The sequence below is a fragment of the Antrostomus carolinensis genome, unplaced genomic scaffold, assembly GCF_000700745.2.
Source record: "Antrostomus carolinensis isolate BGI_N321 unplaced genomic scaffold, ASM70074v2 scaffold14322, whole genome shotgun sequence".
NCBI lineage: Eukaryota > Metazoa > Chordata > Aves > Caprimulgiformes > Caprimulgidae > Antrostomus > Antrostomus carolinensis.
In genome coordinates, this window is record NW_010301745.1 from 34,106 (window position 1) to 47,429 (window position 13,324).

General features: G+C 36.9%; 1 protein-coding gene across 1 annotated transcript in view; it reads right to left on the reverse strand.

Annotated features, from left to right (window-relative positions):
* The window catches only part of TDRD9 (tudor domain containing 9), a gene marked incomplete at its 3' end in the record, with an annotated part of 41,885 nt that extends 32,614 nt beyond the window's left edge, over nucleotides 1-9,271 (reverse strand). Inside the window, 4 exon segments of the mRNA XM_029083924.1 lie at nucleotides 599-820; nucleotides 1,235-1,332; nucleotides 7,839-7,957; nucleotides 9,186-9,271. Of these exon segments, the coding sequence (XP_028939757.1) occupies nucleotides 599-820; nucleotides 1,235-1,332; nucleotides 7,839-7,957; nucleotides 9,186-9,271 (525 nt within the window).
* Nucleotides 9,272-13,324: the final 4,053 nt, after the last annotated feature.

Sequence of the window (13,324 nt, forward strand, 5' to 3'; positions counted from 1 at the left end):
TCATCACAGGAGTTTATTGTGGTTACTGAAAGAGCTGCTTAAAGCACCAGTATCTGTGGAAAGATGAAACAGAGGGACAGAACTGAGTCTGAAGCTGAGTTGGACAAAACAAAAGGAGGAGGTAGATTTAACAGGGAAAATCTAGTTCAAGTTTTTCACATGTTAAGAAGAAACAACAGGACATTCACAAAACAATCAGCCCATAAATGAACAAAACTTTTGACATAGCTGACAGGTAAATGTAGTAAAGTCAAACAAATCAAGTATATTAATTAAGGAGTTTAAAGGAATAATGACAGAATATAGTTCTCCTGCAAGAATTTCAGTGATCAATAATAGAGATATGTCCAATTATCAGAATGCAGACAATTAAATATTTTTTTGGAGTCTCACTAGCATTTATAGTGGTTCAACTTTAAAAAGCTTAAACATTTAATTATGAATGTTTAACAGGAGACAGTTAGAAACCTGTAACTCCACTTTAAAAGCAGATTCTCTAACATTTCTTCAGTATGCTACATATGCTTAAAAGTAATCAAGAAAGAAAATACAGTACTTCTTAATGTATTTTTAAATACAATTTGAAATTTTCTTGTACCTGGTATCCTACAACTCCACCTAGTGTCCACGATCGTTCCGCGCTAATCCACCTGGCAATGCTGCTGGCACCAATTTTCCGAGGCTGGGTAACAGCAATGTTGCAGTAGATAGAGTGCTGAATGCAATAATCCAAAATATATTGTGGAATCTGTGTGCTCTTACCACTGCCTGTTGCTCCTTGTACAATCACAACTGAATTGCTTTTTATAACAGACATTATCTGAAACAATTTTTCAAGAAAACTCATAAGTCTACATAATAACAGCTCAAATCAGATTTCAAACAGATTTGAAATATCAATAGGTCACATATCAAATATCTGTAAAATATCGTGCTGTATATTCTATCATCTTCTACGCATCTGTAGGTAGACTCCTAAAACACATCAGATCACAGAAAAGAACATAGGCATGTACTTGCTCACATATTTTACATGAATACCTATAAAGTAAAACAGCAATGCTTCTTCCTCTAAGAATTTTTATACAATGGTTTTGTACAGTGCTTAAAACAGGAACAGAAGTTTCATTCTGAAACAAACAAACAAACAAACAACTCCCAAGCAAACAAAAAACCCAACAAAACAAAACATGATTTTCAGTTTTATTCCATAATTAAAGTATAATGGAATTACCTCTTCTCTGTGTTTGGCTATAGGCATATCCACACATTTGTAGTTAGTTACTGGTATAGAAGTACAATCACTTGATTCACGCCGAGACAATGAAGTATCTAGGCATAAAGATAACCAAGAGTAAGTTATTTCAACAGAGAAAGGGAAAGACCAGCAGGAGAATATGATCACAGTATTGATAGTTTCCAGTATTTGGAAACCTAAATGCTACCAAATTTGAATCACATACTTATGAGCATTAATAGAATTAATACCTTTTTAATATTAGTAGATTGAAGACATTTTCTCCCTTTATGCAACTATTGTTTTACTGGCAGCAGCTCTGAAATACATTGCTCCTGCGTGTAAGCCACCATCAGTGTCAAGGATGTATACAATTTTGCAATTCTAGATGGTTTTCTCCTAATTACAAACCCAATATTTTTGCACAGTTTGCATTACAACTGCCAAAATCTACCCCTGTTCCCAAGAACTTTGACGATACTGAGAAAATATGCATTATGTACCCAAATGTTGTCTCCCTTAAAGCCTACTGGATCCACAGTACAAAACAACCTGTAATTTGACAGGAAGACTACTACATTTCTACCACTTGGCAATTAAAACAAGTTTGGTAGGTATCATGATGCTACATTCTGCAGTCTCTTGGCAGGAGTTAGTCACCATTATCAGTGGGTAATACAGAACAAAAATCTTTTGAGTGCCACCATGAGTTTCTGCTCAGCAGCCTGGTGTCAGTTTGTGAAAAACAAAAGTGTGACTGAGCAGGTGTGGAGGCAGGTGTAGAAGGGAAAACCAGGACAAGACTTTGGTAAGCAACAATTTTGCAAGTTACAATTAAACAATTTGGCTAAAAAACCCTATTATACTGAAATCAAAAGTGGAAATGCTTTCTATTTCAAACGGGTTTCACCAAGTACTATGGCGAAATTTACTTATTTGCACACAGATAAAAAGAAGGGAAGTACAAGTTTTTAATGTCATATTATTTCTCTTCAAAATACATACACTAGTGGGAAAGAAATCTAGTATTCTTTTTACAAAGGCAGTATTTACTGTAAAATAAAGGCTATAGCCTAAATACCCAACTGCACAGTTATAGCTTCCTTTCTCTGGAAAGGTTACGAACAGTCTCACACAGCAGTGAGGCAGAAACAGGCAGAACAACTTCTTCTGTCTCTGTATCATACCTGGATGTGCTCCAACCCCCAGAGAGTCTTCAAGTGTCAAGGAATACAAAATGACTTATTCTCACATTAAAAGAAACTCCCAAAAGCTGGACAGTTCATTAAGACAGTTTCATAAAGCACTAAAACCAGAGTTCTCCTCAAGCCACATTCCCCAACAAGAAAGGTTCGTTACCTCAGTTTGGGTAATGCAACAGTTACAGGCAATGATTGCACAGTGATTTAGTTAGCACTACTGAACACATAGGAAACAGAATTTAACAGCAGCATCCCTTGAAAATATTAACTGTCCTCTTTAAAATATTTTTGGCCAAGTTTCTAAATATATTCCCCAGGAAAATTAATATATAGCATTCTGTCACAGGAACACAGTACAAAGGCTGACTGGCTTCCCTCTGGCACAAACATGTCACTACTGAGACATCAGTAGCTCTACATGATTTGACCAATGCTGGAAGAAATCTCAAGCTGCTGAGGAAAAGATCCTCGTGTCAGCATACTCCTGCTAAAGCAACATAACCTTCCCACCTCTATGAGGCTTTCCATGTACCAACCACAATATTGAAAAACGTCTTAAAATTATACAACAGAAGACAGCATCAATTCTATACTAATCCTTATGAAAAAGAAGGGAGGGACAAAAAAATTTAAATGGTCAGATTCATATTCCAAGCTTCTCTAACTCAGTGAAAGGCCAATGTATTAATAAGAAATCATTAACCTAAAATTCAATTAAGAATTTATTTTAAAAATACAAAGGAATGAACCAGAAACAAATAAACCACCAGCATTCACATACTTGCTGAATAATCAGATCATTTAATCATTGTGTATATATCACTTTTTTCATTGATAAATGTAACTTTTTTATATATTGCTTTTTATATGACAATTCTATGACAAATATCTTACCTTCTCCTAAGCACAGAATTTTGAAAAAAATTATACCTAAAGTAAATGGTCATCCAATGTTGGCCACCATCAATATGCAGAGTTTGAGAACCAGCAGCCACATAACCATTTAGTGGATGCTTCAAGTACTAAAAACTTATGGTTTGTTTTTTTGTTTATTTTTTCTTTAAGACATGTACTCTGTGCTTAAACTGAAAGCAACACTACTGAGTTTGCCTGGGGAGACTTCTGTCTAGAGCAGTCAGCACAGTCTTGGGCCTCAGAGTAAACTGGCAACTTCAGATAAACACTGATGCACCCCAAGCAGCCTTGAAAAGGTTCACCCTAACAAACTGAGGATACTAACTTTTTCTGAAATCCAGTATGATCATTAGTGAAAAAACAAAACTGGGACTGGGAACTTGGGTAACTATCTTAGAAGACCTTAAACTTCTGTTAGTGTGTTTGTTTTTAAAGTGTAAGGTGTTCTGAATAATGAAGACTCATGGCAGAATAGAAATACTTCAATACACACCCCTATGTAAGTTCCAAGGTTATTCTACTCATTTAAACAATCATTCAGCTGCAGACTCTGTACCACACAGTGTAATTATCTTCAACTCTTGTTGTTTGGGGTTGGGTTTTTTTTACATCTATTTATGTAATAAACCCCAAAATGAGAACTGGTCTTCAGAAAAATAGATCACTTCTGCAAATACAGAAGCATCTACAGATTCAATGAGCAACAGGACAACAGACCTACCAGCAAGAAAGGCACAAAGTTTCACTTTTTCAATTGCTTATACTTTCTGGAAAACATTATTAAAACTGGGACAACAAATCCAACTGGTGCACACCCTTCTGAGATGCTTCTTATGCTCAAACATGCACCTTGGATTCGGACATTTAGAGAACACAGGACACTTCCAACCTGAAAATACTACATTGAGGAAGCATGAAACTGCCCACCACACTGTGCTATGACAAGCAAAATATTTCTGTCTATAAGAAGCATTAATGCCAGTCCAGAATAAATAATTACATTAATTTCTTTGTTCAGACTTGGTGCAAAAAGAAATTGAAAACTCAGTTATGTCTAAGATGAATGTGCCTGCTCACTTCCTTTTCAATTATTATTAAAGTTCTGTAGAGATACGTTTATTACCCTGACTAAAACAGTCTACTGCCCATGGAAAGAGCAGTTTTCCGATACCTTCCTGAACTGAATTTGAAGAGATCCTTTAACACAAGACTAGATTTTTGTATTCACCAGCTCTGGGAGAAGGGATTGTACAGCTGGATCTTAGTATCTGCACCTAAGCAAATTAAAATGAGATTCATTAAAAAATATATATACTTGAAAGTACTGGTTAGGTGAGTCAAATGAGATGCTTACTACATCACTGATCATTGTTCTGCTGAGCCACAAACACACAAAGTGATTACAATTAGCAAGCAAGCTCATGGGAAAGGAAAGCCACAGGAAACAACCAGGCTTCTATACTCAGCCACAAGGCACAAGGACTTCACAGTAACTGATGCTCCTTCAGTCAGAACACAAAGTACGTGAAGCTGCTGCTGACAGAAACCCGAAAAGCTCAATGCAGAGCCTGGGCAAAGTGATTATCATTCCTGACTGGGGAAAACAGGCTAACAGTTTCCTGTGTCTTGAAGTGCTGACTGCTGAAGGATGGCCCCTGGTAACATTAAAATTCCTAAGAAAATATCACAAGTAATTAGTCTTTGCTCATGAGACTTCTGTTCTCCACTGCAATTCTCTTCAACATGCACATATTTTGAATACAAAAGGTTTTGGAGTAAAGATCTGAGCTATGATTAATTTTTCTGGCATGCATCTGTTCTGAATACAAAACATTTAAGAAATTCTGTAACTTACAAGTATTTAATGTCAGAAACCTAATCAGAAACGTTTAAATTGCTGTTTCTGTGATTCTTTGTAAGCAGTTACTTCACCTGAGGCCTAGAAGATCCCCAGAAGAGATTCATTTAATGGTATGAAAAAATGAAGACAGAAGAGGAAAAAAAGCTGCCATCCACAAAGCTACATGAAAATAACTATGTAGGAATCCTTAAAAAAAAAATTAAAATTATTAAGGATTTCAGAAGCTTTCTTAAGAGTAAAGCTCTTAGTGCATACAGTACAGTTTAGAACACCCAGATTTGGAGGGGAAAAATAAATAAATAAAATCTGTTTTCCATAGGATGCTTAAAGTAGGCAAGTGTCCCATACGTGGAGCTCGGGAAGGTTTCCCCCTGCACAACATCCTGTGACCTCACTGAATCACAGGTTTTGTAAGTCTGACTCTGAAATAGCCAGTACCAACTGGGAAAATAGCCCGATGGGCCCGGGAAGAACTGCTTATGCTCTACTTGTTTTGGCTAGCAGTTGTGACAAAGTATTTTTTTCTGCTTTTATTTAATCATTCCTACTTCCTTTTCACAGTAGTATCATTTCTACTGTGTTCTGTAGAAGCCAGAACTCTCAGTGCAGTTCCCTGATGATCTGTTTTCCTGACAGAGAAGCAGATTAGGCATTTCTGTTTGTCCTCTCTGTATAAAAGCATATGCTCTTTCAAAGAAATTAGAGAGAACAAAATTTAAACTCAACAGAACTTCACAAAACACCAAGGCACAAGCAAACATCACATTTATAATCCATAAAATTAACATTACTAATCTCATGCTCACTCACTCAGCCTCTTTATTATATCGTCCTAACATAACACTCCTGAATTTGTCTATAAGTCAAAGCCGAGAGCAATAAGAACCAGGATTTTCTGAAGTTTATGTGTTATTCTATGTCTAGGTGGGATTTGGCAGCCTGGTCTCAGAATGCCATAGGAATCTTCCAGTCCCATCACTACCCAGTCTGCTGAGAGTCCCCCACTAGATCGCATACAGCTGGGAGCAGATCGCTGACCAGAGGAGGAAGGCATCAACACCACGTGGAACAACTCCTGAAACAACTCAGACTCCAGACCACGACACAAAGAGTAGGAAGAGGGAGGAAAAAAGGAACAGAGGTAAACATCTAACAGATTAATAATAAGAGAGTGTATGTGCTAATGTTTTAGTAATTTTTTAAGGTTGTTTGCTAACTAGATGCTGTTTAAGCAAGTTACAACTGGAAGGCAAGAATAAATATTAGAAGGTATACAGTTCAAGGACAAACATCTTAGGGCAGACCAAGAGAAAGTAAGTATTTATAAAATAAAGTACCAAGATAACCACGCAGAAATATTTCCTAAAAAGCCTAAATTATAACTCGGCTTCTTTCACAGGAGGAACATTGCTAGCATCAGTTCCATTCAAAATTAAGCAGGCCACCAGTGCTGTTAAATTAAGTTGCTAGTCTACTTTAGGCCAAATTCTGATTTAATAGCTGAAGGACATTAAATGATTTATGTTATTTACTTGAATTAAACTATACCACTATACTTCTAAAGAAACATCTAAGGAACTTAGCTTAGTCAACTTGTTGCTGTCCTTCCTTCACTAGTAAAGCACATGAAAAACTATGGAACACCACATTCCTGAACAACATCACCTGAAGCTTCTTCCAGTCCCTTTATTCCCCCATTTTCACCTTTCAATACCTCCTCTTCCTCTCCCACAAATTTTATGCAGTAGCAAGTGAACAAGAGACAGTGTTTTGTGGTTAGGATAGATGGTCAGATGCACTGGACAAACCAGCTGAACCTTCTGCCTCGCAGCTGATGACAGACCAAACAAATGGCTTCACCACTCACTACCCGAGTTCCAGGGGCCATATAATTTTCAGAAGTATTGAAGGACAGTATTTTCTAGAAAATGTCTCAATTTTTCAAATTTTGCTATTATCAGTAAAGGGATACAAAAAGTATTTCAGAGAATGACACGCAGAACGGACAAAACACATAAATGTCCTTTTCTTGGGAAATGAGCTATATTAACAAATTTTAAAATTAAGAGGCACAGTAAGAGCTTGAGGCTGAGCTGGTCTGACAAGTGAGTCAGCCTCATACTGCTTTTACCAGAGCTCCTAGGAAAGAAGTGCAATCAAATTTCTCTCTGAAGGCAGTTCAAAGCAACAATCAAGTATATAGAGAAATAACACAAATAGAAAATGGGAAAATAAAATACAGAAAGACATTAATCCAGTGAGTGGTATCTTTTCTTTGCAGATATATTTCAATCATATATCTACATTTATCAATACAATAAACTAGAGAGATGTACATATGTCTGTGCAACAGCATTATACATTGTGGTTTGCAGAAAATAAGGTGTTTACTTTTTAATATCATGCTTTCTACAAAACAAACAAATGCACATACAGTATTAAACAAACAAGAAACACAGAGTAAGATTTCATAGTTTTGTTTTTGGGAGGAGAGAGGAGGAAAGACCACAGAGAAGAAAAGGACAGGTACATCTGAGTTTATAACAGGAACCAATATATATATACATATATATACATAAAGGAACCTGTATATATACATAAATATATAAGAACCAATATATACATATTTTGTTACCTCGTTTATAGTCAAGCCGATAATTTCCAGCTACATCTAGCTCTTGGGCCTTCGCTTGTCTGTATTTTTCAGCCAATTCAGTTTCACTACTCTCTGTGATAGGCAGCCTGAAGAAGAAATAAATCACAAATCAATAAATGCTTCCTAATCTAGCAGTCAGAAATCTCTGGGAATAACAGCATTATCCACTAAGTTCAGAGTCTCCATGTCACACAGGAACTACTTCAATGAAAAACTTCAGAAATAAATTTTGTCTCTGCAGTTAGATACTAGCCTCAGGAAAGTGCCACATTAAATCTTTTTGTTTAGATTTTAAAAAATTGAGCTCCCAAAATACCATCCTTGAAGTTTTTCATATCTAGTAATTCCTCTCCTAATGAAAGTATATGATTTCTTCTCAACAAAGATTAAATAGCTCTGTTTCACCAATAATTGACACAATACCATTAAGAAAAATGCAATTCTTGCATGAGTCTCTAAAGACAGGGAGTAGGCAATCATCTCACTGCTCTAAGGAAGGAACTTCTGTGTTTGAGCCCAGAGCTGACGGTGGCCAGGTAATAAAAACCACAATCACTCTATCAGTGAATTTTATGGAAATTTACAACACACAAGACAAAGTTTATTCATAACAAACAGAATGAAATGGGATTAAAAAAATTATCTTTACAAAAACAGTGTGAAGAAAACCACATGGATTTCACTAGAGAATAAAGCAACATACACACAATGACTGTATAACTATTAAATTATAAATGAGCTTAAATGTAGAAGAGTTTTGGACACAACAAAAATGCCTTCTTTTTTAAAAAAAAAAACAAAACAACACAAAATACAAACCAGAAGTCAAAATAGTTTTCACTTTAATTTAAACTCTGGGCCAAGCACAAGCTTTTGCTATACAATAATTTGCTAATGCACAGCAAATCTGTTTCTCTGTAGTTTCATATCCGAGACATTTTAAAAAATGATACTGCTGCAGAAGTGTCTATTTCTTGACCCAAATAATAAGCAACACTGACCCCAAAAACAATTACGCTGAAAACAAGAGATTTTTAACATGTGTCACACAGCTGTCAAAGAGTAATTCACAATATGTTGATGCCACAGAGCACCCACCTCCTCCAACAAGGCAAACTCTGTACTCACTCGGATCTGTCGCTATTTCCTCCTATCAGTAACACCCACTATTTATCAATTACTGCTGTCAACAAACCAAGAAAGGGTTTCTTATCCTATTTTAACAATATTTTAGGCATAGAGTAATTTTTCCCTGGATATGAAGGATCTCACCCCAGTGTTCAACAGGATCGTGTGCACCTGCACAATCGCTACGTGAGCACCAGCTGTCGACTTTCTGAGAAGTTCATACACGTCACGTCAGACCGCTTGTTAAGTAGGTTATTCCACTGGGTGTACATTAAACACAAGTAAAACACAAAATACAATGAAGGTATCAAAGTAAAGCATTCAGTAGTTGAAAATAATGTAATTAAGCTTGGTCGCACAATCTCAGTTTCACAGAATCACAGAATGGTGGGGGTTGGAAGGGACCTCTGGAGATCATCTAGTCCAACCCTCCTGCCAAAGCAGGTTCACCCAGAGCAAGCTGCACAGGACAGCATCCAGGCGGGTTTTGAACATCTCCAGAGATGGAGACTCCACCCCCTCTCTGGGCAGCCTGGCCCAGTGCTCTGGCACCCTCACAGTAATTTGGCAGCACTGTATGCAGATACTATACAGATTTTAGTGACATAACCAGTTATTTTTCATTTCTGTTAAGACTGCAGCCTCACTAAGTGCACTGGACACACATCATCTGACAACAAAACCTGGCTATGCAGTAAGTACAACCTGTTCTTCAGTCCTCCACAAGAAAAAAAGCTGTCTGATAAAGACAGTAAATGCTGCCACGGAGGAGCAGGTATTACCTGACTGTCAGAGCCCTGAGCAACAGCAAGCAAATCACTTCAACAAAAAAACTTCCACTGAGGGGTAGGGGCTACGGATGAGAAAGATAAGACTGTGCTCCTCATTTGCTGTGAAGGCCTTGCAGAAGCACCCATATTCAAGTAGCAGCTGAAGTTGGCCAAGAAACAGTTTTATATAATACCAAATGTATTTAACTAAATGCTCCTGGAGATGGAGTACTAAGCATTTCAAAATGGGCTCAGAGAAGTATGTATGTGCTTCTGACCTCTGCCTGTACATCTCCAGGAGAACGAGGACAGTATGGCCTCAGTGATTTGTGAGAATACATTAAATTTTTTTGTTTGGATTATCTGGACATTTTCTTTTGGAAATTAGCCTTTCTGTCTTCAGAAAACAGTATGCAGTAAACAAACCTCAGGCTACACAATGAATAAAGAATATTTAATAGCCAGTGATTAAGAATGAACATTGCCCACTCAATGCACTGAATCAGGCTACAACCTTGGGGAAAATCATACGCAACTGGAAAACTGCATATGGGCATAGGAAATGAACAACCTTCATTACATCATTTCTCAATGTTTTAATGATGAACTTCGCAGCTTGAAATAAATTTAAAGCTTACAGAATAATGCTATTTTTTAAGTAAAATGAAAAAAAAAATCATTATGAAGCCCTCTGGCACTCTCCCAAGTCATCAGCACGATACAATCCTTTCAAGTAACCATCAATACACCATCACCAGGAGGCATCGTCCCATATATACCTGGACAAACAGTGGAATGGAACATTTTTCTAATGAATTTCAACAAACATTTGTTGACACCAGAGGAATGACAACATTCAGAAAATTCAAATCCATTGCAGCCTAGGAAAGGACAACAGTAATGAGGGGACTTTTCTGGATTCTACTTATGAGGCACATGTCTGTGCGATACCCCAGTTATCTCTTCCCCATTCCTATTCCCTCTGACGCAGTGAAAACTCACACTGCAGTACACCTGCCCTGTTACAGCAAATACTGCTCAGGCACTGCAGATTCTAGCTGTGGCACTTGCCTGCTTTTGGACAGTCCCAGGTCTTTTGACCCCCAAAAACATTACAACATTGGCAAACAACAACTTTGCAGCTGCACATATAAAACACATTTGGAATTTTACCAAATTAAGAGGCAGTAAAGAGCATTTTTTTTTTTTACTCTAACGCAATTTTTTTTTTCTTCTCCTTCATTTAAAAAAAATTTGATCTTATTTAAATTCAGCCTCAAGAGTAGCCAGATAGCAAATATATGACATTATGCCCACCCTAAGTGGACAGACAAAATTATAAAGCACTGAGAACACAATCAATCAGTAATGTCACTCGACAAGAAGTAACTCTTGGGGAGTCCTGGCACCTGTAAAACACAAACCATGAAGGTGGACACATCAAGACTACCTTATTTTGGGAAACACTCTCAGAAGTAGCAGCCATGGGAACTTTGTAGCACCCAGCATGCCTGTGCTTGGAAGAGATTAACACTGTTTCTCATGAGATACTTTCCTTATTCCTTACCAGGTGGTTGAACTACTGTAACATTTTTCTGAAGTGTGACTGATCTTGGCACATATTTAAACTAATTTTGAGCATTTGCTTGGGATAAAATCTTTTAAAATATTTTTTATTTGGGTTTAAAGGAAAATTCAGTGTCATAAACATTAAATTAAATATAACTGTCACTTCAGGGGAATTACTAGAAGGGAAACACAGTTTAACACCAGAAATTGTTGACACATCCAGATGTAAATGCTCTCAAATACACTGAGGGTGCCTTTCTTTAAATAAATTCAGCAAGAGAAAGGTCTTCCTTTTCTTCAAGCTATAGAATGACCTCTAATAAGTCAACAAGGCCATCATAAAAGAGTACACGCAGTATATTTCTGTATTTGAGCATTTAAAAAATTAACCAAAGCATTTTTGCATTCACTTAGTTATGAGAAATAGAATCAATTGGCAAGTTTTCTTCATAACTATGATGGGTAATTTATTTGGCTCTTTTCAGTGACATGCACTACAATGCCAATGATACATTGAACATAGTTAATGTCTCTAGAAGCAATGCTTAAAAAAAAAACACCTTTTTAAACAAACAGATACATACAGTCTTATTCCCTTTGCTTACACAGCAAACCTGATTGTATAAAAAAAAAATAAAATATTCAGGTACGTTAAGAAATTCCAAGGATTAACAAGGTTGCTTATCCAATTTTGGTTAATTTTCTATTAACTATTTAATTGTGGGGTAGAAATTCCTATTCAAAGCCAAGCAACTTCAAGAGACAAACACCTGAAAAATCAAAGTGTTCTAAGGCTGTGTTTTTAAAAATTCTTATAGATGTACTTTTCGCTTTTTTATGTTCTGCCTCATTTGACACAAAAATCCCTGTTCACATAGGACCAGGAGTTGAACATAAAACTAGTGTCACTCATTTCACAGCTCACAGGAGAAGGACTGCCCTAAGTCACGGCTTCTATCACACACACAAGCCGTCCACCTACTTCAGAGATCTTCGGGGCAGAATCACTTGAAAAAACACTCAGCCTTACAGCACACACAGCAATATTTTGCTGTACAATTTTAGTACGATATAGACAGTAGACTGTTTCAAAGCCTCCTTTCTGAAACTAAAATAATGTGACACTTTACATAACTGAACATTTGCCTTGACAGTAAATAACCTTCCACTGGGTGTACTGAAGGACGCACTAAAAATTGCTTTCCTTTCAACTGGCAGTTGGCATTCCACACTTTTAGAAGAGTGGTCTTACTTGCAGAAATACAGTAACTTTTCATAAATAATGTACTGTCATTCAAAAATCAATGTTTCAGTCACAAAGGGATTATTAATAGAATTCAGAATAAGAGAAATCTATGAAATACTCGAATACAGATTTTACAAAGTGATTTACAGATTATTCTAAGAATCCATGAGGTGCATGCTTTTTTCCACTGAAGAGAGCTGTTCTAAAAGCTAATTAGCTAGATTTAGTGACAAAGTCTTCAGATACATGCATCTTAATGGCTTGCACTGCTCCTCCTCACAGCAGTTATTCAGAGCTCCTGTTTTAAAACCTTAACTAGCTGGGGAGAGGGAGAGAGAGGGAGCACACTAAAACTACTTTGCAAAATCCTGAAAAACTCCAATGCAAACATCTGGATTTGAATAGACTATGTAAACTCAAAAGCTCAGGAATATTTCTTCTGTGTCAAACTAATAGCTCTGTAAGACCATCCAGCTTCCATCTTACCCACAGTTAAAATCCAAGAAAAATAACAACCACAAATACTAGGATGAAACAGCCCAAATCCTCAAATTTACTGTCTGCTGCTCTGGGATTTTATGCCAGTGGGGAAGACTGGGATGAACTGCTGGGCTTCAAAGAATGGGAATCTTCTTGGAGAAGAGCTGTTGATGAGCCTCTCTTTGTGCAGCCAGGATGTCTGGATGAGGGTAGCTGTTACCTGTGGCAGATGGTGACAAGCCACACAGCAACTATCTGTC